A 26,757-nucleotide genomic window follows, 5' to 3' on the forward strand; every position below is an offset into this window, starting at 1 on the left:
GAGCTCCACGCTTAGGTACTGGAGACAAGGAGGAGGATTAGGGGATGCAGAGATGTAGCCCACAAAGAATCTCTGCTTGGCCACCACACCTATGTACCCCACAATGAAAAATGAATACACCGATTCAAAGCAACATGATCATCTGCATTTTATTTGCATCTTTCTTTGCAAGTTGTTGATTTCCCACCCAGCTTCCTTCAAACCCATCTCCCTCAAATTCCAAGTCTAGGAAAAAAAAAGTACTGTTTTTTGGAAACATAGACTCAGCTTTCTCAGCAGGCCTGCCCTCTGCTCTCAGGGGAAGTCTCTTCTCAAGGCTTCAGCAACAGAGCAAATCCCAAGACCATACCTTGACCACAGGGAAGGCTGGATCTTTTCACAGGGTGGAACTGATTTGGGGGGTGGGGTGGGGTATAAGGTGAGCAGTATATTGGGCAGAGGTGGGAAAGGCTAGTCGATGAGTGCAGGAGCTGTAGCCCAATCTCTGCCCCAGTGAGGCCTCTTCAAGTCCTCAGAGGCGGGATGGGGACCCTCCACCCACTACCACTGTCTCCCCAGTGATGTAGCTGGCGTCTTCAGAGCACAGGAAAGACACGATGCCTGCACATTCATCCGGCTTGCCTATCCTGGGGAAGAGGGGCAACAAGGAAGGGAGTAAAAATCCAACAGTCAGCTCCTGAACTGGCCCAGAGGGAATGAATTTGCTTAATCAAAAAGTATCAGGTGATTTATCCAGGACCAGTGGACAAGCATCCTGTCGGTCAAATAGAGTTAGCGTGAAGATAAGCTGTTATAGTAAATACTGCATCCTGCGAAACCCACCACACATTATATTCAAACAGTATGGAGACATTTTTGTTTTTCAGACAACTCAGGACAGCAGAATCCCAAGTCATACAGATACACTGGTGAGCAGCAACTTTGTTTCGCCTGTGTGTATACTGTTCAATTGTCAGGGAGTCTGTGAAACAGTAAACAGTTTGCTTTCAGTCTGCATTTGTGTAGCTTCAACTCAGACAACTTTTTCAGGAATCTCTTTTTGGCCCTTAAAGTTAGGTTCATTTTGGGAGAATGTGCTAATTCTCGGGATTTGTATCTATAATTGTGTAGTTCGGGAACGCTGTAACCTTAACTGCCACAGAATGCTCTGAGGTGGTTGGAGTGGGGACCTCAAACCTAGAAGGCCTGGATCAGTGTGTGGTTCTCCATCCTAGCTGCACACTGTCATCATCTAGGAGGCTTAAATTCCCGCCCCCCGCCACCCCCCAAAAGATGCCCAGGTCCTACACTGGACTAGTGCACACCCAAGACCAAGAAGCATGGGCACAGACATTCACCGGGGCTCCAAAATGACAGTACCCCAACTTGTTAATGAGTTGTGAACTAGGTGTGCAGCTCATGCCTGGCATGAGAGCAGCTTGCGGGGCACCTGAGGGCTTCTGGGATGTCCGGACCAGTAAAGAGTAGGCATTGCTGGAATGTGTCCTTGAGGGGACAAGATGGACAAGACAAAAGCTGGAGAGAGGCAGGGAGGTTAGAGGAAAAGGAGCCAAAGGGGCCTGAGCAGTCTGGCTAGCCGTGTGGGGAAGAGGGAAGAGGTGAGTTTTCTTTGCAAGGGGAGTTTCGGGCCTTAGTCCATCTGAGCTTTGGAAACATGGCATTTTACTCAAGGGGAACTAAAAAAAAAAAAAAAAAAAAAAAGCATGGTTTTAGTCTTCGTCCCTGGGTGCTACAGATGGCTGAAGGTGGAGGCCACAGCCAGGTGGAGAGAGGAGTCAGGGATTCCCCTGGAGCAGTGCTCTGCTGAAAGCCGGAGCCTCTGTTTGGTTTTTGCAATGGACGTGAACTCCTCTCATGTGCCACTGTAGCAACGCAGCACACAAGGATTGCAATGTATGTGTTTGTGGCAGGACAGCGCATGCTTGTATTGTCTGTGGGACCAAAAGACAGTGAGCTGTGGGCTGGGTGAGGGACTGGACCTTTCATGCTTGTCCTTCCCAACCCTCCCCTGTGACAGCCTTACCTTCTTATCTGCATGATTTCTTTTATGCTCTCCTCCCTTTCCTTGTCCTTCCACAACTGCAGGAAAAAAGGGACATCTTTTTATGTGGCAGAAGAGGAGACAGAGGGTCAGAGAGGGGAGGAAGTGCTGCCCTCATGGCAAATGAGAGGAAGGCTGGAGGGAGGCCCCTTCCATTTCCTAGCCCTCCTCAGTTCCCAGTCGGACCCTACCACTGTCTTCTTTGCAGGTGCTAGTGAGGTTGTTGCTGGCTCTCCCCAGTTCTCATCCACTTAAGGAGATATGGAACAGTGTGAGCAGAGTCTGAATTCTGGTCTCTACCACACACCTCAAGAAAGGTGCCTGTGGGGTCTGATCCAGACAGGAGGATATATGGTATGGAGGGGGAATGTTGAAAAGCCTGGGGTGGGGTGGGGCAGAAGATACTGGGCTTTGCTGTCTAGGAAGATGCCCCTTTGGGGTCCTTGCGGTCCTCACCACTTGGCTGAAGCTAGTCTTAATGAGTCCCGGTGCCAGGCAGTTCACCCTAATGTTCCTTTGGTCCAGCTCTCTGGCCAGGTTCTTGGTGAGGCCCAGCAAGGCAGTTTTACTAACATTGTAGGGTCCCAGGCCCTGGGGAAAGGAGACAGTGGGTTAGTGTCTTTGTTTCCAGTTCATTTTTGGATAGGGCAGTAGATAATAGGGCATCTCTAAGGGAGCCAGAAAACTATCTTGTGGGTGAACCACCCCTAGGCTAGGGGTTTTGGAGGCAATGCATCTATTTTGTGGGAAGGGGCTTGGTGGTGTGATTCCAAAAGGGGGCATACACTTGTTAGGGTGACCAGGGGAGTGGAAAAAATGCACGATTCGGGGGGGGGTGGAAGTGGCAAAGAAGGGGGATCTCACAGGAAACGGAAAGTAGGCTCCTATGGAGGCCACAATCACCACTGAGCCGCCTCTGGAAAAAGAAGAGAGTGACCCTCTTCTCAGTGGGAACTCTGGCCCTCAGCCCACATGAGGTCCACTGCACCCAGGCTCCCTCTCACTGTCTGTACCCTCGCTTCTCCATCTCTGGCACCACGGCCTTTGTCATGAGGGCTGTGGCCTTCACGTTAATGTCCAGAATCTGAAACCAAAAGAGAAGGAGAAAGAGCATGAGGGAAGAGCTGGAGAAGGCAGGGCAATGAGGACTCATGGCGGGGTTCCTGGGATGTTTCGGGGGCCCCGGTGCAGATCTCAGGGATGGTTTACCTGGACATGGCAAAAGCAGAAGCTGAAGCCCAGGGAGAAGCCCCTGTCACTGGCATATTCAGCTAGAGAATGACCCATTAGGTTTGCTTGAGAAAGAAAGGAACCTGGTCCCTCTTGTTACCTAACCAGCTGCACATGATTTGGCCTATATTAGCAGGTCCTCTTTGGATCTGAGCTGGATTTTCTGTGTTTCTCCCAACTAGGGAGAAGTTGGAAGTGGGCTGGCCTACTGGTTCCACTCCAGAGTGGCCCTGCTGCCCAGGGAAAACGTGGCCTGACCTCAGGCACTCGGAGTCATTCCAACATTTCTCTGGCTTCTGAGTTTAAGGAGTCAGATGTTTTTGGCCCTCCTGGATGGGCTGTCTGGCTGGCCATTATTGGAAAGTAGGATCATGAGGGGGCACTTCTGGGGCCGCTGGGACACAGGCTCCTGTCAAAACCCCACATCCATCATTTAAAACAAAGGCATAACTCTCATTTACATTGTTCTAGGCATGCTGGGATATGCCCCTACCAAGCTCTCCATGCCAATTTATTATTTTGAAAATTTTCATCTTACAGAAAAGTTGAGATAGAAGTATGATGAATATCCAGATATTGTTTACCTGGATTCACCAATTGTTTGCATGTTGCCCCATGTGTCCTATCCATGTATCTGCACAGTTTTTTCCTGAACTACTGAAGATAAGTTGCAGTCATCCCAGTGTTCTATCAGTAAAACTTTAGCATTTTTCCTAAAGTATAAGGACATTCTTACATACCACCATCCATTATCACACCACGAAATCTAACATTGGTAATAATGATTTTATGTAATAGGCTGTCCCTAACAAAATTTCCCCAATTGTCTCCCCACATGTCCTTATTTTAAAAATCCAGAGTTTAATCGAGGATCAGTCATTGAATTTATATTTGATGTACTGTGACATTTTAAAAAATGCAAATTAAAAAGAAAAATCACTTGGTTTAAAACTGATTTTCATGTGGTCTTTATTCAGACGGCTCATGAAAGATGTTTCTCTACTTTAAAGAATATCAATCAGGAACTGACTCACTAAAGCACATTTGGCACTTTGGTCTTGATGTTTGTGAAACACTGATAAACAAACTATAATATTTTAGTATCCTTAAACTTCAGTGGTGAGAAGTTATTGATGACATCAGAGTGAAAAGCCAAACTAGGGGAGATCATAAAAAATTTAGCATTTCCAAATCATGTGGGAATATTAACCTTAATAAACAAAGACAAATATTTTAATTAAGGCTTCATAATTAAAATCTGTAGGTGTGTGAAATATATCATAAATGTAATTACGCACGTTCACATAAAACCCAATATTCCATACTTGAATTTAGACATTGGGATCTCTTATTTCCTTGACACTGCAGTTAAGAAGAAAAATGCATGGGTCTTTTTCAAAGGTTTTAAGTTATAAAGCGGTAACTTAGGTCATTTTGCTTAACTAGCAGCTATTAAAGTTTTCCAGCTAATGCAAAATCATTCTTTTTTGGCTTCTGAAAAGGGGCTGGGGGTTATGTAAGCTTAAGTGTATTAGCTATTAGGCAGATAGCTGGCATGTCTCTATTGGAAATAGAGCTGGAAGAAGAGTCTGGATGAGCATGTCGGGGGAGAGAGCTGGGGAGTGAAGCAGAAGAAGGTTAGCCAGGAACAAATGGAAGAGCCAAACTCGGGAGAAGCAGAAATGAAAGGGGGGCAAGGAGAGAGGAAGCCATCCCCCACCTGCCCTTTACCAGGTGCACTCCAGGTGCGTGCTGATCGCAAGGATTCCTCACATTTACCAGGCACTTGACAAATGCATTCTAAAAGCAGCCTAAGTTTGTTCTGGCTGTTTCTTGAGGCCTATCCCCTGCTCCTTTAATCCCCTCTCACCTTGTCCCACACCTCCTCGGTGACATCCATTAGGTTTCCAAAGAAAGGGTTAACGGCGGCATTGGAGACCAGGATGTCAATGCCCCCATGAAGACTCACGGCCTAGAGAGAGGAGTAAGGTCTGAATTAGAACTGCAGGTCAGTAAGGGAGGTGCACTTATCAATGTGGATAAAGAATTCCTTCTTAGGACAAAATGATGTCAAAATGATACCTCTTTTTCCTGAAACGTCTCTCTCCCCAGCTACCCTAAGTTCTGCTGCTAAACATTTCAGGTCTAGTTTCTTTTGCAGGCTTTTCTTCCTGCTCCCCACTTCTAGAGTTGTTGCTGACTTTTTACTCTTTATATTTTCCCTTTTGGGGGAACTTCTTTGTTCTCACAGCTTCAGGTCCCACCTCAAAATTCATTTCCAGACCCTTACACTTTTCCCACCAAGTCCCAGCCCCATTTGTCCAAGTGCTTACTGCCTGGTTCTCCTTTACTGAGTTACCATGATCTCAAACTCAATATGTCCAGACCTACCTGAATAGAGAAACTGTTTTATTTTATTTATTAACTTATATTTATATTTTTTGGTATAAAGATTTTATTTGAGGGAGGGAGAGAGAGAGAGAGAGAGCACATGAGAGCCTGAGAATGAATGGGGGGTAGGGCAGAAGGAAATGGAGCAGACTCCCTGCTGAGAAGGGAGCCCACCATGGTCATAAGACCATGACCTGAGCTGAAGGCAGATGCTTAACTGAGCCTCCCAGGCACCCCGAGAAACTGTTTTAGATAGACCAACAGAATGTTGCCACTGGGAGAGGTCTTTAGATCACCCAGCCCACTGTCCTCATGCCACAGGGGATGAAGCTGAGGTCCAGGGAAGTGAATTTCTCAGTAATGACATATAAGGGCTGGTTAAGGAACAGGAGGAGGCCTTCTCACTGGGTCTTTGGGGGAGTCCACATAATCTGCAGAGGGCACAAAGCTAGTCAGTTAATGGTGGCAGATCTGAGGTCGGAGGTCGGTCTCCCTTCTGCTGCAGAGCTAATTCTTTTTTTTTTTTAAGATTTTATTTATTTGACAGATAGAGATCACAAATAGGCAGACAGGCAGGCAGAGAGAGAGGAGGAAGCAGGCTCCGGGCTGAGCAGAGAGCCCGATTTGGGGCTCAATCCCAGAACCCTGAGATCATGACCACTGAGCCACCCAGGTGCCCCTGCAGAGCTAATTCTTAAAGAGTCCTTTGAAAGTGAGTTGGAATCACTAGGAAACTGGCTATGCAGGAGCCACAGTGAGGAAGACACCAGCCTGGGCTTAAAGCAGTTTCCCACTCAGTTATGATGTCATCTCCCCGCCCCCTTTTTTTTTGGCTGGGAGGCATGGAAGATTCAAGGTGGAAACCAATATTTAAACTGGGGAGGCCAAGAAAGGCAACATCTCACCTCGCTAATAAATTGAAAGTAGGTGGTGAAGGCACATGCCAGAGTAATGAGTGGGTGAACAGAATCTGCCCACAAAACAGGGCTCTGAGAGGAGGCTACACATTGGCCCGGAACAGGCAATTCGGATGCCTTGGGCAAGCAGCACTACAGGCCCTTAAGCACCTTTGTGCTTCATGATTTAGCGCACGGAGGGGTGTTATTAACTATGTGTACCATCTGCTAGTTCCTGTTTTAACTAATTATTCTTGCTAACTAGGTGCTAAGCTCCGTTGCTTCCACGCTGCTGAAGGAATGGCTTGGGCTGTCAACATATAAATTGAACAAAACTGAAAATCACGTAAGGTTTTCAAACCAGTATGGATACTGTCTGGTGCTAAGTTTTGGCGTCCCAGTACCAAGCCCCAGTCACCTGCCTTGGCTCTGTGTAAATCTCACCTATGGACTTGCAACGAGTGAAGTGCACAGGAAGCTAGAAAGGGATGGGTGCTCTGCTCTGTGGCTGTGTGGTTGGGGGCAGGGAGCCTACATCTCAGAGAGGGGAGAAGTCTAGGGTTTTTGTTTTTGGGTTTTTTTTTTTACGATTATTTATTTATTTATTTGACAGACAGAGATCACAAGTAGGCAGAGAGGCAGGCAGAGAGAAGTAGGGAAGCATGCTCTCTGCTGAGCAGAGAGCCTGATGTGGGGTTTGATCCCAGGATCCTAGGATCATGACCTGAGCTGAAGGCAGAGGCTTTAACCCATTGAGCCACCCAGGTACCCGAGAAGTCTAGGTTTTGACTGAACAGAGAACCACAGAAGATTCATGAGAAAGGCACTATGACTACCCAGGTGTCTTGTAAGCCTGCCCTAAATTGTGTGATCGCTACCCTAAAGTGTTTAGGAGTTGGGTGCTCTGTTTTTGGGTAGGTATATTTTTTAGAAAAAATACAGTCAAGTGGAGAAGCGAGTGATCTGGATTCTGCTCCCCCATGCCTTTGAGAAGCTTTGTGGCGCAGATTAGGAAGCCACTGGATAGTAACCATTTTAAAAATTAACTTATTGGGGCGCCCTGGGATCATGACGTGAGCTGAAGGCAGACCCTTAATGGACCGAGCCACTCAGGAGCCCCTAAAGGTGTTTTTCGACTCAACCCTCCTGTTTCCCATCTTTTTTTTTTTTTTTTAAAGATTTTATTGACAGAGATCACAAGTAGGCTGAGAGGCAGGCAGAGAGAGAGAGGTGGAAGTAGGCTCGCTGCTGAGCAGAGAGCCCAATGTGGGGCTCGATCCCAGGACCCTGGAATCATGACCTGAGCCGAAGGTAGAGGCTTTAACCCACTGTTTCCCATTTCTTGCGTTAGGAAGAAAAAAATCTTGCTTGGTTCCCACTAAACGTCTCTTGGGCATATCCATTCTGGTACCACTGCTGCTGCTCTAGACCTGAATGGTCTAGAGCATTCAGCTTCCTTGCTAACATCCTTGGATCAGAGTCTTTTCTACTCTTATATATCCTCTTACTGGTGCAAGATTATCTTTTTCAAATATATCCATATTCATCTTGCTCAAAACCTCATGTGGCTTATTTCCTCCAAGAACATCTAACCTTCTTTGGGAGGCTATGGAGCCCCTGTCCCTTATCCTTCCCACCAGGCCATTTTCCACCGGCACTCCTGAGCCCATGTTCTGCTCTCCCTTTCAGGCCCTCCCTGGCTCCCTGCTCATTTTGCAGGGTTCATCTGGAACCCTGTCACTCTTCCGTCTGTCCAGTCTCACCCCCTCTGGGAGGTCTAGCTCAAGCCCCACATCTGGGCCAGGGCTGTAGGACAGGGTAAGTGGACCTGGTAGGGGTTAGAGGTTGTTTCCCTGGCAGGATTTTAAAATTAAGTTGCTAGGCACATTTCATATGGCTAGTCACCAGTTGGCCCAGGATCCCAGAGGCTCTCTTTACCCTCAGAATCAATGTCCCAAACTCAGGTTCTATCCAGCAGCCTATGCCAAACAAGGTGACTTTCTTTCCTTAAAAAAAAAAAAAAATTTGTATTTATTTTAAAGGAGGTGGCAAGGGGCAAAGGGAGAGAGAGAGAGAGAATTTTAAGCAGGCTCCATGCTAAGCTTGGAGCCCTCCACCTCAGGACCCCACAATCATGACCTGCGCTGAAGTCAGGAGTCAGGGCCTTTACTGACTGAGCCACCCAGGTGCCCCAAAGTTACTTTCTTGGACACACATTTGGCTCTCCCCAGTGCACTGCTAAATGGTTCCCCCCAAATGGAATGACTTTATCCTATCATACCATCATTTACCACTGTTTAAGGAACCCCTCTTCTACGATTACCGAATTATTTCTGACAGCCTTCCAATCTGCTCTACTTTCCATCTAGGGTAGAGTCTCCTTTTTACTCCAGGTAATAAAGTGTATGTCCTGAGCCTGAGGGGAGAACGGCCTCCTTTGCCAGATACTCATATTTTCTTGTGTCGCTGGAAAGCTGGTGCCAAGTTCCAGCTCTGACACTGCCTTTGACACTTTCTTTGAAACTAACGTCCAAGTGGGCATGAAAGACCTGCCCTGATGCTAATGGAGAAATGCCTGGTGGTCTGTAGTCAGCTTGGCAGGTCTGGATTGATTTCCAGCTCTTTCTGACTGGCTGTGGGGCCTCGGGACGTTGTTCCAGCTTTCAGAGTGGAATGTTCTGAATGTTTGAAAACCGGGAGAATAGTCCTTGCCTTGCTTGGGTTGTTGTCAGGTTTAGAGACAACCTGTGAAGGCTCTGGACAAAGAGAATAGCAAACGTAAGTGGCTGAAACATGGTGGGTTGCCTCACAGAAGAGGTTCCCAGAGACTTGACTCAACAAGCTATAGAACAGGACACTGATTATTAGTCTGTGGGTGGAGACATCTGTTTTGCAATCACATTTACCTCTCTCATCTGCCCAATTAGATTGGAAACTACTGGAGAACCAGGGCCAGCTGTTTTCCTGGGTAACCTAAGGGTTGGTGATGCAGGGTTGAAGCATTAGAGTGGTTTTTTATTCTCTGACTGGGATGGGATGATTCTGAGAGACATCATAGTAAAGGCACACAGTAAAAATGTGTGGGTGGATTGGTACGCAGAACGACCATTTACGTTTCAGTTAATAGTGCTGGCTTGCATCACATCACTGTTGTTAGGAAAGCAGGAAAGGAGGCTCAGGCAGGCTCCCTTCCACCACCACCTGGCTCTGTGCCCATACCCTTGTTGCTCACCGTGGCCACCAGCCGCTCCCTGTCCTCGGCCTTCCCCACGTGGCACACGGTGCCCGTCACGCTCAACCCTTCCCCCTGCAGCGTGGCTACTGCCCGGTCCACGTTCTGCTGCTTCCTGCTGCTGACGACCACATGGGCCCCATCCTGGGCCAGGCGCCGCGCGATGGCGAAGCCGATCCTGAGGCAGAGAGATGTCTATCAGGGCCAGTACAGGGGGAAGTGGTTGAGAGATGAGCTCCGCAGTCAGAATGCTCAAGTCTGAATTCCAGCTCTCCCTCTGCAGGGCCTCCTGTCTGCATTACGTGTAAAAGAGCCGTTACCATACAGATGGACATGCTTAGCCTGTTTTTAGCACTCATTTACTTACTTTTCCTAAGGTTTGCCCCCCCCCCCCTCCGCTAGGTTCTCAGGAACTGACATTATCTTCCACAGGGATCGCTGCAGTGACAAGCCCCACACACCCTGCAGGGACTGAGGGGAGAGAAAGGAGCTAGGGGTGTAGCAACAGCCACTTGCATGATTGGAAGGTCTCACCGGAAAGAGCCCCTGTCCCCAGATACCTCCCTTACTAGTCTACATCTCAAAATTCTGTTAATTACATGTGGGGGTGTATGCGAAAGGATGGGTCTCTAGTAAAAAATGCCCATTTTTTACACTACTCCCCTGGGAGTAACGGTTCTACACTTTGCAGTTATTAGCCATTAGCATTTCGCATACATTTTTACTTCAGATTTGTGTAATGCAGGCATTTAGCAAAGTCCTGCAGGGTCGAGAAACGGCTAGACAAGAGAGGTGGGTGAGAAACAGGGCAAGGGCAAAATGTACTGAGCTAAACAAAAACCTGGACACACGGGTCTTGTGTCCCGTCCAGGAAAGGGGCGCCAAATGGGGTGTCTGGAACATGTGCAGGGTCGAGGGAGGCCGTGGGATAGGATTTTTTGAAATCTGGAGTGTTTTGGAATTCTGGTGTTTGGTCTTCCCAGACTCTAGGTGGGGCCACTTGACGGGGGCAGCCCAGGGCCCCGGGAGACTGAAGTGGCGCAGCTGAGCCAGGGGCAGCGGTGACAGGAGACTGGCAGAAGTGGGGACGACGCAAGAGGATTCGGAGGCGCTGCAGGCCGACCACGTGGTTCCCTTCTTCGGGGGTCAGACTTTTTCTAGCAGTGAGGTCCACTGAGGACTCCCATAGGGAAGCAAAGGTCAAGGGGTTAGTACCTATTTCCGGATAGTGGGGGCCTAAGAGACTCTGGACCCGGCACTCACCCGTCGGTGGACGCCGTGACTAGAGCTACCTTATTGGCGAGCGGGTCCCGGCGCGCCATCCCGGAGCTGGCCATCCGCACAGACCTCCACGCCCCGCCGCTGAGTGCGAGCAACAGTCCCGCCTTCCGCATGGCGCCGCCTCGCCGCACACCCAGGGGAGGTAATGACCCCAGTAAGCCAAAGAACGAGGATCTTGCCTCCTCCTCACTCGGCTCCGCCCCCCCTCCGGCTCCGTCCCCCGCCCTGCGGCCCCACCTCCGCCCGGCTCCCCGCCAGCCCTGGCGCGGGACTGCTGGCTAGCCCGGCCAGGCGCCCGCCCCTCGTACCGGGAGCGGGCGGTGGCCGTGGGGCGCCCCCTGCCGGCGCACTGCTGTCGTGCCCCGCTGTCCTCGGCTTCGCCCTGACGGTCATGGGACTGTGCGGTCGCCCCAGGTTTCTTCTAGGGCCTGCTCCTTTGCGGGAACCCACAGTCTTCCCCGCCCTCGGCAATGTCCTGCCGCTTGACCCTGCTATTTTTCGAGGGTAGGGGAGCTTTGAGTTGGTTGCTTTACCTTCCCAGAACTTCAAGATGGACCTCCATCTCCAGGAAAGTCTGGGTCTGCATACGTGAGATAGCTCACAAGAGGGTCAGTGTTTTGAGATTGCCTGTGGTCCACACGGAGTCACCAGGTGAGGGTGGAGGAGCCTGGGAGAGAGAGCGATGTGATGAGGTGAAGCGGCTGGGCTAGGTCTGGCACTGCCCTTCACACACCATCTCCTCCATCCTCACAGCTCTGGAGGGCAGATGCCTATCGCTATGGTAACCAGTGTGCAGGGAAAAAGATCCTGACTGGACTAGACTTCTGGTACCTCCGCCTCAAGGGCCTGCCCCATTGTCGTAAGTGGTAGGAAAGGTGAGAGGGTCTCCCAGCCAGTGGTGGTACTCAATTCTCCCTAATCACTCGGGTCTTAGCCTCCATCCCGGCTCAATAAATATTTATTGAAGGGCGCCTGGGTGGCTCAGTGGGTTAAGCCGCTGCCTTCGGCTCAGGTCATTATCTCAGGGTCCTGGGATCGAGTGCTGCATCGGGCTCTCTGCTCGGCAGGAAGCCTGCTTCCCTCTCTCTCTCTGCCTGCGTCTCCGTCTACTTGTGATCTCTCTCTGTCAAATAAATAAATAAAATCTTAAAAAAATATATTTATTGAATGTAAAAGCACTTTAAAAACTGGACATTACTAAACACATAGTAATTATTGCCATCATAGAATTACTATTATTGTTGCTACAGGCCAGGCTTTTCATCTGTAAACAGGACGCTGGGGGAGATGATGAATAAAGTCCTCTCAAGCTATGAATTCTGTGTTCAAGACTTCACTCTACACTTCCGCCAAGCGGATCCAAATGATCTCCCTTCTGGGTTTCTGGGAGAATTAATAAATCTGGATGGCTTATGGGATACCGTAGAAAGGCCCCCAAGAGACCTAAGTGTCAGCGACTGAATTGGTTTAACCCAGTGGCCTCCCAGTGCTAGACTGAGAAGTGGTGCTGATCTCTGGCAAAGTTTGCACTCGTTCTAGACAAAATGAGACAGAGAAAGACAATATAGTGAGTTTCATAAAACTAAGCTTATTTAACTTGACAGTTCCTTATTCAGGGATATGCTTTTGCTCCTTTTTCTTTTCCTTTTTTCCTTTTCTTTTCTTGGCGTTAGTCTTTTTGTTAAGAAAAGATGATGAAAGCAGATGGGTAGGTTGAGAAAAGTGTTGTTAGTTGGTGAAATCACCAGTCTGGCAACTAACTCTGTCAGTCCTTACAGTTAGAAGAGAGAGAATCCTGGTCTGTGCAATTCAGTTCTGGGAATTGCTGTTTAATAGAATTCATACTTGCTAGAGATTCATTTAGTATATGTGTAGTTCTGCAGAGCAGCTAAAAAGGGATTTCAGTGTTCGAAAGGGGAAGTCTGGGTAGCAAGTGATCCATCAGGCAAGCACTGGATTTATAGTATATTCGTCAGCCGAGGAGCTGCAGCTGTGGTACTCAGCTTTGGTACTTAGCACATCCTGATGAGATAAGAGAGCTTGAGTCTAATTTTCCCCATGTCTGGGGAAAACTGACTCTGACTGGTGCCCCTCAGTCTGAACCTCGTGAATTATTGACAACAGAGGCTGGATAGCATGACACTCCTCTTCCTCCTCCCCTGTTCAGAGCTAATGCACTGTGGAAACCCTTCCCAGTGTTCTGCACCTGTGGACCTGTGGGGAGAGTATGGAGGAGGATGGGAGCTCCGGTTCTCAGGGCTCTGGGTTCACAGAGACAGGCCTCCAGGGCAGATCTGATTCTCTTTGTCTCCTGCCCAGAGGTGGGCAGCCAGATCCAGCAGCTGAAGTTGGGGGAGGGAGAGGGAGCCTACACCTCAAAGAGCAGAGGGTTCTCAAAAAAGAAAATTCTGGCCTGGGAGCTTAGTGAACATCACATGGCCTTGTGATGGATAGGGTCTGGGTAGGGTTGATATTGGGTCTCCAGTGCCATTTCTTTGGGGAGAGCACAGGGAACATCAGGGAGGAGATCTGTGGACAGGAAAGGGAAGAGGGAAGGCAAGAGGTGTGCGAGTCTTGAGCTACTACTCTTCATCAAGTTGGTTTGTTGGAGACTGGGAGTGGAGGGGGGGAGTAGGAAATCTTTGAGGGAAATACAGGGGTATGTTGGAGTCTTTTGGGAATGGGAAACATTAATAGGCAATGGGATTGCTCTTGTATGTAGGGAGATAGTACCATTTGCAGAGCTGAGGAAATGCCTTTGTTGTTGGGGAGACGCTCCCATCTTCCTTGAGGGGTGACTGTTCACCTGGGGTGGAATACAAATCTTGCATTTTGCAATAATCATCCTAGACTGGTCATTGACACAGGTCAGGACTAGGCAGCAGGGGAGGGCTGGGGAATAACAGTGACTTTACTGAATGCCCACTTATTAAGTGTGGCAAATGTTTGGTGCTTTTTATAAGTTTTATTGCATATTTCTAACCTGGTGAGGCATTTTTATCCCCACAATGTGAAATCATAGTGAGTCATGACAATCTGACCTGCTGTGTACGTTGAATAGCTATGCTTCGTTTTCCTGACGTTGTTGGGGAATGAGAGTTTTCATGGAAATTAATTTTCTTTCGATTGGAATTTTACTTTCAGCATTGTTGTTTTAATCATTAAATAGCTGGTCTTTAAATTATACAAATAACACATGTTCATGATTTTAAAAAGAGATGGAAGGTTTTAAAGTGAAAAGTAAAAAAGTAACTCTTTCCTATGTTGCTTCTACCTGCTCCCCATATAGCTTCTGGTCTGGTGTATCCTTCTAGAAGTTTCCTAGGCTTTACATGCATTTTCCCCTTAAAAATGTTTCCTATGAATGGAAGAACACTATGCATACTGTCCTTCAAACTGCTTGCTTCTTTTCTTTCTCTCTTCTTTTTCTTTATTTCTTTCATTTCTTAAAATACATTCTTAGAGAATGTTCTGAATAGTACATAATAGATCTACTTTATTCTCTCTCTCCCTTTTCAAAATAGTTGTACAGTATTCTATTGTGTGGATATTCCATAATTTATTTAGCCTTTCTCCTACTGATGAACATTTAACTCACTTCCTTTTTGCTTCATTTTGCTATTTCAGACAGTGCTACAGTGTACAAGCTTGGAAGTATGTATTTTTTGTGTTTGGTGCAAATACATTTGTACCCTGGGTCAAATGTTTCCAGTTGATGACTATGATCAAATTACCTCAGAAAAGGTATGACCAGTTCTGATGGATTTATTTTTCTAAAGTGAATTTACCTGTCGTCCTACCCTCTTTTGCATAGTACATAGAATGCTTTACTTGGTTGATGTCCGAAGCTCATTAAGAATGTCAACACAGGGCGCCTGGGTGGCTCAGTGGTTTAAGCCGCTGCCTTCGGCTCAGGTCATGATCTCAGGGTGCTGGGATCGAGTCCCGCATCGGGATCTCTGCTCAGCGGGGAGCCTGCTTCCCTCTGTCTCTTTCTGTCTGCCTCTCCATCTACTTGTGATTTCTCTCTGTCAAATGAATAAATAAATAAAATCTTAAAAAAAAAAAAAAGAATGTCAACACAGCGTGGCCTTGGTGGCTGGGAGTTTGTAGAGATTGCTGGGTCCTGCTGATCCAGCCTGCATGCTTGATGTGTATTCACTTTTGCCCGTGTTTTCCATCGAAGATACCAGCCCCGTGATGCCAGATCTTAGGATTTTTTTTAAAAGCTTTTATTTATTTATTTATTCATGAAAGAGAGAGAGAGAGAGAGGCAGAGGGAGAAGCAGGCTCCCCACTGAGGAGGGACCTGATACAGGACTTGATACCAGGACCCCTGGATCATGACCTGAGCCCAAGGCAGACACTTAACCATCTGAGCCACCCAGGCTCCCAGATCTTAGGATTTTTTAAACAGAAGGTAGAAATCTGGATTTTAATATGAACTCTTTGACTTTTTAACATAGGCAACTAATATCTCACGTCTGTGAGATACAGACGTGGAGATGCAGAAAACAGCTCAGATTCTCCTTCTAGAAAGGACTCGAGCTGGCTGCTGGGAGCCTGATTAGCTGCCAGCCTTCAGCGGACAGTTAACTCCTTCTCAGGCTGACAGCAGCCATTGACTGAGCACAATAGCAGAACAAGGACCTTCCCTTTTCTGCCCAACACGCAGCTCCTCTAACACGCCATCTTTGCTTTAGAGCTTCCTGTTGGGCTGGCCTTTTGTTGGATCTGCCTCAGGTCCAACAGTTCCTCCTGTTTAGTCCTGCTTTCTCCCTCTCCTTTTGCAGGTGTTATCCCCCTCCCCCAACCCTTCTGATTCCTGACTCCAACCAGGCATTTGCTTTGTTGAGGACTTGCTGGCAGCCTCTTTTGTTACCAAAACCCAAGGTTGGCTGCTTGACATTCGAAAGCCAATTGTTTCTTAGAGACAAGTGTGGGTTGGGAAAGAAAGGTTCCTTTCTTTATGAAGTGGGTAACCTGGGAAGATGGTGGGCCATCTTCAAAGTCCTGGACCAAGCAGGGGGTTTTTAAAGGGGAAGCAGGTGAGGGTCCACACTCAGGGGAAGCAGTCCCTGAATAATTAACAGCAGTTAACTATTCTTGATATGATCTTGGACAGACTTGCTAGCATCAGTGGAGGCTAGTTTCTAGTGTGGTCAAGCTTGATCTTCTTAGAATATCTGGTTTCTTATTTCCCCAGAGTCAGTATTGTGTTGACACCTCAAAGAAGTCAAGTTATCAACTAGAGGGCCCAGGTCAGTGGGTTAAAGGTGTATAGCCTTGAAATACAGTTAATATTGTCTTTAGAATCTTTCCAGTGCAACAACAAGGGTTTTTCTCCCAGAGGATCTGTCCTTGTCCTGGAATCAGAACATCAGAGTACTCTGAAGCAGGAGTCTCCTGAAGCTATTAATTCCTGCCAGTTTGACTTATTGGGTAGGGGGCATTGGTAGAAAATTGCAAGGTGGGCTTTGGCTGGTTCTGGCCAGAACGATAGTTCAAGTCCTGTTCTGGAACTCATTGTGTTTCCCGTGAGATCTCACTGGTAGGATGAGACGAAAAAATGTCTCCTTGCCTCTACTGAGGTATTCCATTTTCCTATGAGGAACTGAACACACACGTAGACACACACACACACACACACACACACACACACACACAAACTCTTCCAAGAACCAACTGCCATACTTAGGAACAATGCCACTCAAGGCTACATTAAGAAACAGAACTGTGGCCCTGGCAGTGCCAGCCTGTCCTCTCTGGAGATAACATTTGACATTATTATGCAAAGCAGTTTCAGTTCATTTACTTTGCTTTTAGAACAGTGTAAGAGGCCTGTGGGAAGAAGTGAATAAGACCCGTCACGAGCCTTGCCAAAGGACAGAGCAGTCTACTTTTGAGGGCTTTCTCCTTTGTTGGGCCAGATCAAATTCTTGAGCAAAACTGCACTCCTTTTAATCTTCGTATAGGAAATGGGGGTAGTTTAAGCATTTATTATCCTTTATTCCCAAGCAAACCTTTGGGAGTGAAGGGGATGGGTGTGTTTGTTCTTCTGATTGCATGTGCTATACCCACTCATTTTGAACGTAGTGACATAGGGATTGTTCTTACCTTTTGATACTTCTTAAAAAACCTAAAAATCACACGATACATACATTCTACGCCTTAAAAAAAAAAACCCCAAACCTTTTAATTTTGAAACAACAATAGACTCCAAAATAGTGTCTAGTGTCCCAGTGTATGCTTTCTTCAACCTCACCCAATGAGGACACCTTACAGAGGTGACATCTGTAATATAGTACCAAGACTGGGACAGTGACAGCGATGCAATGATCCAGTACAGTTATCTAGAGCAAAGGCTCTTGTCAGTGTTCCTTTTTTATGTGCATTCATTTGTGTGTGTTTGTGTGTTTGTGTGTGTGCGTGCATGCTGTGCTCAACCTGTTTGGTATTTCTTGGACATCTTTGACTAGCAGGGCCATACCAACCTACTTTGTTCTTGTTCCTTCTCTTATTATCTGGATGGACTCTCATTTGTCAGTCCCCTATTGTTTTTAGTTATTTTGTCTTTCCTCAAATATAGGTGATGTCGCAAAAAAAAAAAAAAAAAAAAAAAAAAATATATATATATATATATATATATATATATATAGGTGATGTCGCAATAGCGTTCTTTGTACACATAGCTAGAACTCATACTGCACCCACGTCAACAGTTGAGTCATTAAGCCAAAGTAATGCACTTTTGGCATTTGGTAGAAATTGTCAGTTGCCCTCCAGAAAAGCTTGCCCTTCTCTGGTCTCTGGGAACCTTCCTAAAGGGCAATTCAGTGTGATGGCACCCAGCTCCTCGCAGCCCTCCTGGCGTGTAGTTTCACCAAACATCTTATTTTTTGCCAACCTGGGTGAAAGTGTTTTTTTTTTTTTTTAATTTACATTTCTTTGTTAAGGTGATTGAATATCTTTTCATATGTTTACAGGTATTTGTATTTCTTGTTTCATAAACTGCTTATTCATGTCCTTTGTCTACTTTTATTGGGTTGTTTACTCTGTTTTCTCATCTGTTCTTATAAACTCTTTATGGAAGGACATGAACTGTCTGATTGTCATGAGTTGCACATATTTTTCTCAGTTTGGCTTTTGAATTTATGTCTTTTTAATGTCATGTAGATATTTTAAATTTTTGTGGAATCAAATTTTTTTCTCTTTTCTCTTATGGCTTCTGAGTGTTATGTCATGTTCTGAAAGGCCTTTCTTACTCTGGGAGTATAAAGAAATTCACTCATGTGTTCATGAGTAACATAGTTACTCAGTATTTGTGTGTATGTTTAAATCTTTGGGTCATCTGATATTTGTTTTTGTATGAGAAGTGAGATAGAGATCCATGTTAACTTTTCCCCCCAATGGTTAGCCAGTTATCTCAGCCCTGTTGGAGTTCCCCCCCATGCCTTGATTTCTTTATTATTCCCATATGTATTTGAGCCTATTTATGGATTTTATTTCATTCCATTGGTTTGTCTATCTGTTCCCAAGTCAGGATTTTAATAGCTATTGCAGAGAGGAAAAAAGAAAGTGGAAAAACTGCCATAGAATAATTTCAAGTAGAATGGCATGGCAATTCAAAGGAGGGAGAGGGTATTTTTAGTTCGGGTGGTCTGGAAAAGCTTTATGAAAGAGAGACATTTAAGATGGAGCTCAAATGAGCTTCATTAGTCAAAGGGAACAAAAAACAAAGATGTGGAGGCAGGAGGTGGTGAATCTTTGTGCAGATGCCTGTTGTATATCTGCAAAGGCACCCATACTCTACCACTTGGGTTTTTATGCATGCCTGTCTTGAATACAGTCAAGAGCACACAGAAATTTCTGTACTACTCTTTTGAATCATTTTGAGGATACATTTCTTAACCATAATCGCTACACATTGATTGCCTACTATTTGCTAGGGATATCTATGTCGAATCTGAGTTTCACCCCAACGAGCAAAGTTGATAATTATTATTCTCATTTTAAGAACGAAGAAGAGCCTGAAGCAGGTTAAATAACAGATCATAAGTGGCTGTGCTGATATTTAAATTCACGGCCAGCAAATAAAAACCAAAAGACAGCAATGAAAAACCAGAGTAGAAAATGTAGCAGTCTCTGCTCGTATGTCACCTGGGATCCCTGTACTTCTGTGCACGGCAGGGGAAATCCAGTGCCTGACCTTTCCCCAAAGTCAGCATGTTGTTGGAAGGTATGGGAGAGCAGGGGCCCTAGGAATGTCCCTTCCCTCCTTCCACAGCACTCACCCAAAGACCTTTGGGGATGAGATGTACATACTCTAACTCTTTTTGTCTTCTCACCGAGATGCCTTTGAGGTGTGACCCACAGTATCCCTGCCTCCCCCGAGTCCAGAGTACCCTCTATGTGACTTGGGCTGGATTACTGTACCTTATGCAACCTAGCCTCCTCATCTCCTCTAACTCTTTTCCCTGAAAATATTTCTTAATAAATCTCTTTCACATGTATCTTTCTCTAAGACAGTACAGTTTAAAAATTTTTTTTTTAAATATTTTTATTTATTTGTCAGAGAGAGAGCAGAAGTGTGGAGAGCTGCAGACAGAACAGGCAGAGCAGGGCAGAGGGAGAAGCAGGATGTGGGACTTGATCCCAGGGTCCTGGGATCACGACCTGAGCCAAATGCAGGCATCCCTAAGACAGTACTATTTTAAGAAAGAATTGTTCCATTATGTAGAGGTGTGTCAGTGCGTGTGTGTGTGTGTGTGCATGCATATGTCTGTATATTGGGTTGCTGTTTAACTTGCATTTCTTACTGGGGAGCTAAAAAGGTTGAAAGCCACTGTCCTATAGCATATTAAGCTGTCTCTATTTGTGTATAGTTCACTGAGCTGGAAAGTTTCCTGGGTGCTCCAGGATCAGAATGGCATATCATTTTCAGGTCTTATTGCCTTTTGAGTACAGCGACTTAAAATATATTGAATAAAAATGTATTAGTCATGGGTCTAGAGAACACCATCAACTTTGACACAATTGGCTAGGCTGTTCTTTGAACTTCTTTGGGCAGTCAAGCCTGCCGAATAGCTTTCAAAGTCCAGATTTCCCTATGCTAAGGTTGGTAAATATGGTATAAAGGTCATGATGGTTGAGTGTTAATTTTTTGAAAACTGGCAGAAATAGGAAGACCAACTTTGCCTTGAAACAGAGCCAGAGGGCATGCCTGACTGCAGGGCAGGATAGTCATCCCAGAGCTCAGGCCTTTGCTGGAGACAGGTGGGGTGTTCAGAATCGCTCTGCATTACCCTCTGAGGGGATAAATGCAGCACCCTCAAAGGAAGGGAAGATGACCTATCACAATACTCACCAACAGCCTATCAGACCGAGCAAAGGGGTCAGATGAGTTTCTGTCGGTCAGATCAGTAGAGATCCCAGGGTAGACCTGGCTGTCAAAGTCACTGGAGGCCATGCATGGAGAGAAAAGAATAGCTCCCCAATACAGTGGAGATGAAATCTGGAAGGCTGTGCAAAGACAGGGCAAGACACCCATCTTCCCAGAAAAGCCTTGGGACCCCTGCCATCATGGTGTCAGGTGAAGATCCTTATTTGTCCATACATGATGCAAGATGGGGTCCATATTTAGTAAAGAATTAAGCTATGTTGAAAAGTCAATGGAATAGTTAGGGAAAAAGGAAGGAGAACTCAGCTTATGAGGTTTAGGCTGAAGACAGCTGTGAGTTAAGAATTTAGAGGGTTTCTAGTATTGTCTGAGGGAAGAAGCATGTTTTCTGGTGGATGTGGCCATTTGGGTCACCCCAAAGGCATGCTGGGAGGTGGGTGCTTGTTAGCACGGTCAAGGTCTGGTTGAAGGATCCTTCAGCACCAGTCAACTCCCCCCCACCTCCCCCCGCTGATTCTGCATTCATTCCACTGCTACTGGATTGTTATTCCAGGTAGCAGGTATGGATTGCAACTGACACCTTTTCTTATCACTGGGAGATAACATTCCCCCCAAAATCTACCCCACTGATTTTTTTTTTTATAAATAGAAGTTTTTTTTTTTTTTAAGATTTTATTTATTTATTTGACAGAGATCACAAGTAGGCAGAGAGAGAGAGAGAAAGGAGGAAGCAGGCCCCCTGCTGAGCAGAGAGCCCAATGGCCCAATGCTGGGCTTGATTTCAGGACCCTGGGATCATGACCTGAGCAGAAGGCAGAGGCTTTAACCCACTGAGCCACCCAGGCACCCTTACCCCATTGATTTTTGAGACCAGATCAATTTCATGTGAGTTTGGCTTGTGAGAGTCAGTATCATATTACCCCATAAGGTGTTGACTATCTAGGTTCTAGGATGACCAGTGAGAGAGCCATGCTAAGGGTCGGGACCCTGCGAGGCCCGTCCTGAAATGCACAGTCAGATCTCACAGGTTCCAAGTCCAGAGAGGATCACCAGACCCCTGCCCAGCCGAGCTGCAAACCCTGGGGGAGGCAGTATAAGTTGGTTCCTGACTATTGGTGAGAATAGAATTCAGCCCTAAAGCAGGTGTTCATGTGGGGGTGTGGCAAGAGAAAGCTTTGACTTGAGGGAGCAGAGCAGCAGTGGAATATGTGCAGGGAGGGGAGCGGGGGGTGGGGGGACGGATGTTGGGGGGGTTAGTTTTGTCCTCAGCTTTTGCCCTGAGTACTGTTTCTAGAAAATTGAGAAAGAAGCCTTTAGGCTCTGTCTCCAGGGGGAAGCTCTGCTCAGTTCCAGTGGTGAGGAACCCTAGCTATCTCTGGATTCTATCTCTGTTGGACATTTGGGTGGAGTGGGAAGGCTCCTATGAGGCTTGGTGGGGCGGGATGGCTCATAGTGCCCAGGTATACAATATTTTAAGATTTGTGATATTCACACAGTACTTTCACATAAACCTCATACTGTAATTGTTGCAAGTATACACATTTTTTCCCCAACGCAGATTCTAATTAATCAACAGCATACTGATTAAGCATCTGTAGGAAAAGCACTGTGCTGGACACTGTAGGAGATTCAAGATTTACAGCATGAACTTAGTCCTTGCACTCTAGGAATTTAGAATCTAACTGAGGGGCTAGGACATATCATTGAAACATCCAGAAAACAACTGCTAAAAAAAAAAAAAGTGCTAAACTAAGTGTTATTCATCTGCCCCCTCTTTCCCACCCTTCCACTGCATCTCTTCCACCCCCCCCCACGACCCGCCCCCCCACCGCCAGCTCTCCCTGGCCCCAGGGAGCAGGGCTCTGGAGGCTCTAAGGAGATAACACAATGCTTCCTCCAAAGCCCAAGCTCCACCTGCTCCTCACTCCAGTGTCTTAGTCCTCCTCCCTGCCCTCAAGACTCTGTGGGGGTAGCTGGGAGTAGGCATTCCTATGGAGATCTCTCCAGAAAATGGACCCTGCAAAGGTGATCAGGTCAGATAAAAATAGGTCTATTTTTGATCGTTTTCTGTTAAAATTGGATGGGTTTGGTTCATCGAATGGGCACCTTATTAAGTTGATAAGCATCTGCTGAGTCTCACACCTGCAGAAGGAAGATAAAAGGCCATCAGGAGACCAGAATGTGGACTTCTTGGGGACTCCTTTGGTTGCTTTTCCAGGTTCTCTCGATATGCTTTTATTATACCCATATTCTTAAAATAAACATTCCTCCCAGACTAGTGCTAATGCTGGGCGTGTAATCATTTGTGTGTAGCCCTTTGAACTAGAGAGGTTCAAGAGAGTGGCAGAAGTATTCCTGGAACCAGCTTCTGTGCTATTGGGCCAGCCTTACTCAACAGGGTCTCTGGAAGAGAATTAAGGTCTCTAGAATATTATTCGGGTGACCCTTTCTCAATTCTCCCAAGGATAGTACAAGGCTAGTACCATTCTAGAAGTGGGTTAATTTATTACATACAATAGATGCCTTAGGGCATTAGGGCTTCATTTTCTCATGGAGCCCAGAGTCTCAAGCAACCCTGGGCTCCCTCCTCTTCTTGGCCTGACTCATCAAGACCTTTTTTTTTTTTTTAAAGATTTTATTTATTTGTCAGAGGGAGAGAGTGAGAGAGTACAAGCAGGGGAAGTGGAGGGAGGAGACAGACAGAGAAGCAGGTTCCTCACTGAGCAGGAAGCTGGATGCAGGACTCGATCCCAGGACCCTGGGACTATGACCTTAGCCCAAGGCAAGATGCTTAACTGACTGAGCCATCCAAGTGTCCTACTCATCATGACTTCTTGAGTCATGAGTGTTTTTTTTTTTAATTAAAAAAATTTTTAAAGAAGATTTTATTTATTTATTTGACAGAGATCACAAGTAGACAGAAAGGCAGGCAGAGAGAGAGAGAGAGAGAGAGAGAGAGAGCAGGCTCCCTGCTGAGCAGACAGCCCTATGCGGGGCTCAATCCCAGAACCCTGAGATCATGATCTGAGCTGAAGGCAGGGGCTTTAACCCAATGAGCTATCCAGGCACTAGAAGTCATGAGTTTTGACACTTTAAGTAACTGCAGTTCAAAGTCAAGACCAGAGACTTGTGGGTGGTAGTATGTTGAGTTGAAATGTTATTAGCTGTACTAGGGTCTAATAAGAACCGAGACTGGGCAGTGAACTTGGAAAGAGGAGAGGACTCTCTAACATGTTCTCTCCCTCATTCTGTATCAGGGAATTCTGCAAGGCAGGGTGGCTTGGAATGGCCAAACATTTGAGTAATGACTCTCGTTTGTAGTAGGCAGTTGGAAAACCTCCATTCAAAAAACACACTTTTGATCTTGTACACTGATTTAAAAGGCCAAGGTGAAGGAAGTATGTCTGCCTCATCTGATCTCTAAGTTTAGAGCTTTCATGATTTGGCAAGAGGAGTCGAGGTGTTATTGAGCGAATCTGGAACTCATCAATACTGATGGGCTACACAGAGAAGATAAGGACGCCCGGAGCTCAACAGGACAACAACAGGAACCTGTCATGACAGACTAGGAACTGGTCCTCATTCTCACTGTGAAGGGCTGGGCTGGGAGGACGCCTAGAAAATCCTGCCATGTTGCAGCTTCAGTGTTCGGGAAAGCATTTTCTCGGAGGTGGGCTTGGCCTGGGCATCACCTGACTCCCGTGCTTTTGGAGGTTGGGAGGGGATGGATGATACATTCCTCCATGTTTCCGGCTCCTTCTCTGGCCGGACCAGGCAGAGCTTAGTTGGCAGACAAGATAACTGCAGGCTGACGGAACAACCCCATTCCTATTTCTCTGTAGCAACCATGAATGGAATCCTGCTTGAAAGCTCCAACTTTCCCCTTCCACGAGAGTCCCTTCCTTTTCTTTCCTGCTGGAGCCAGGCAGGCTGAGAGGCCGTGTTCACACTTGCCGTGCCACGCTTGTAACTTGGCGCAAAGACCCAGTTACTTAGAGTCTCTCTCTCTCTCTCTTTTCAAAAGATGTTTATTTATTTATTTGACAGAGAGAGAGATAGCGAGAGAGGGAACACAAGCAGGGGGAGTGGGAGAGGGTGAAGCAGGCTTCCCACTGAGCAGGGAGTCTGATGTGGGGCTCGATCCCAGGACCCCAGGATCATGACCTGAGCCAAAGGCAGATGCTTAACGACTGAGCCACCCAGGTTCCCCTTACCTAGAGTCTCTAGTGTCACCTGTGAAGTTGCAAAATTTATTCATATTTTAGATCAGGCCTCTCTGCTTTATGTTCCTATGGAATTCCCTTTTGAAACACTTACACTAAGATTGTTTATTTCGTATTTGTTTTCCATAATCGACTATGAGCAACATGGGATGGGGAACTGAGCCTCTCTTGCTCACTGTCATGTCCCTAGTCCCAACTCAACACCATCATCCTGGGCACTTCAAAGAGGGACTTTAAAACAGCATGGATCACACCGGTAGTGGATAGAGGTGAGACGCTGAATGGGCTGAAGAAACAACCAGCTCTTAGCAGCCACAAGAAGCTGCTTCTACCATTAGGGCTTGAAGGACGCACAGGAGGGATGGTGTCCCAAGAATCAAAAGCTGAGGCTTTACCATGGCAGGCACGGCCCAGGCCCCTGCAGGGAGGGGCTGTCTGGTGAGGAGTTGGACTCACTGCAGGAAAATGATGCTCAAAATACGGAGAGAGGGATGGAAAAAAAAAATAACCTGTTTTCTTTTCCTTTTAAGATTTTATTTATTCATTTATTTATGATCACAAGCAGGCAGAGAGGCAGGTAGAGAGAGAGGGAAGCAGGCTCCCCGCCGAGCAGAGAGCCGGATGTGGGGCTCCATCCCAGCATCCTGAGACCATGACCTGAGCTGTAGGCACAGGCTTTAACCCACTGAGCCACCCAGGTTCCCCATAATCCGTTTTCTCTTGCTTGCCAACCTCTCAGCTGTTGCTAGAGGATCCCATTGACCATTGCAGCTGGAAGGCAATTGGTGAGGGTAAACAGGGAACAGTGATTGGAGAGGACATGGAAGAGATCTGAGAGCAAATAGTCCTGAATAACAAATATTTGTTGCTTACCTGAATGACTAGGTAAAGGGACAGCATTCATTACTGGGGGATCAGTGTTTAAGGGAGCCATACCCTCCCATTCACAGGCCGTCAGAAGTATCCCACTCCTCACTTCCCTGCTAGTAGTTGCCACAGGTATCTTCTTGAGACACAAGTTTGGCCTGGGTAAACTAAGAGTAACCGAAGTTCAAAAGAGAGACAAGAGCCCTGGGGCCAGAAACTTCATTCTGACTCGCCTGAATTAAAAAAAAAAAATTCTCTTGCGGGGATCACCCAAAATACTAACAAAGATGTAGGCCCTTCAATATCTCCTAGTTTGAAATCCAGCCTAGTTTTCTTGAGCCTCAAGTCGAACAGCTGCAAGGATAGTGTGCCTCAAAATGACGCGAGACCACCATTTCTGAGGAAAGGACCTGGTGGGTGGGGGGTGGGTAGGCCCTTGGTTAGGGTTTCAGGTCCCTCCGGCAGAGCCCCAGGGGCTTTCTTCTCAGGTGGGCTCCTGTGCCCTTGTTTAGGCTGGAAGGCTGCGATTCCACAGTGTGTCCACCAGAGGGCCGCAGGGCTGCCCCTCAGAGTCCAAACCGGGTGGAGACTTGGTGCCTCACCCATACAGGGCTGTGGGTGCTGTCCTGTGGGCTCTACTTTTAGGCTCCTCACGTGTTGGAGCAGATCTGGGTGAGCAGAGCTTCCATGATTCCAGAGAAACCAGTTTTCTCTTCAGTTCCCTCACTGTCATTTTCACAGTTTCATTTTACGTTTAATAACAGTTAATGCGAAAAATTTACAAACGAGGAAATCAGAGTAGGGGTGTGTGTGTGCGCGCGTGTGTATGTGCGTACCCACGCGCATGTGCACATACACACACGTGGGCATTTTGAAGGTGAGGTAGCAGGAAGTGGGGATAATTCTGGTCACATCAGTGAGTGCCCGAATCTACAGGTTAAATATTATTTAATGTTGAAGAAATTCAGAGCTGGGAAAAGACTTTGGAAATAAGTTGGCATCTCCCTCATTTGTATCTAGAGAAATCAACATAGCCTCTGCTGCATGCAAAATGCCTGGAAGGTTGAGAAACTTTAGGAATGCAGTTACTACATCTACTTATTAAGGGGTTTGTGGTAAGATTTTATTTCAGTACTCCATACTTGATCACCCTTTATTAGGTCCAGCATGAACCTTAACAGCAGCAACAAAGCATA

The 26,757-nt window shown here is 46.6% G+C and overlaps 1 protein-coding gene and 1 long non-coding RNA gene across 4 annotated transcripts in view; one reads left to right on the forward strand and one right to left on the reverse strand.

Annotated features, from left to right (window-relative positions):
- The window catches only part of LOC309866769, a 226,260-nt gene that overhangs the window by 1,241 nt on the left and 198,262 nt on the right, over positions 1 to 26,757 (forward strand). The gene's annotated exons all lie outside the window — the stretch shown is intronic.
- On the reverse strand, positions 124 to 11,272 carry LOC309866758 (dehydrogenase/reductase SDR family member 4). 2 transcript variants are annotated; one of them, XM_082734690.1, is made up of 8 exons: positions 11,054 to 11,272; positions 9,791 to 9,968; positions 5,142 to 5,243; positions 3,055 to 3,125; positions 2,906 to 2,957; positions 2,498 to 2,632; positions 2,024 to 2,079; positions 124 to 626 (listed from the first exon to the last, which is right to left on the reverse strand). In XM_082734690.1, exons 1-8 carry the CDS (start codon positions 11,182 to 11,184, stop codon positions 512 to 514), a joined length of 840 nt encoding a protein of 279 aa, XP_082590816.1. In that variant the 5' UTR covers positions 11,185 to 11,272; the 3' UTR covers positions 124 to 511. The 2 variants fall into 2 exon arrangements, with proteins under 2 accessions (XP_082590816.1, XP_082590815.1); XM_082734689.1 differs by having other exon boundaries at positions 3,046 to 3,125.

The sequence above is a fragment of the Mustela nivalis genome (assembly GCF_964662115.1).
Source record: "Mustela nivalis genome assembly, chromosome: 6".
NCBI lineage: Eukaryota > Metazoa > Chordata > Mammalia > Carnivora > Mustelidae > Mustela > Mustela nivalis.

Coding starts and splice junctions, on each gene's coding strand:
- LOC309866758 (XM_082734689.1), bottom strand. CDS start 11,184: ATGCGGAAGGCGGGACTGTTGCTCGCACTCAGCGGCGGGGCGTGGAGG. Junction 2,633..2,905: donor GAGCCTACTTTCCGTTTCCT/GTGAGATCCCCC, acceptor TCCTTTCCCCAG/GGCCTGGGACCCTACAATGT. Junction 2,080..2,497: donor AGACTAGCTTCAGCCAAGTG/GTGAGGACCGCA, acceptor TTTTTCCTGCAG/TTGTGGAAGGACAAGGAAAG.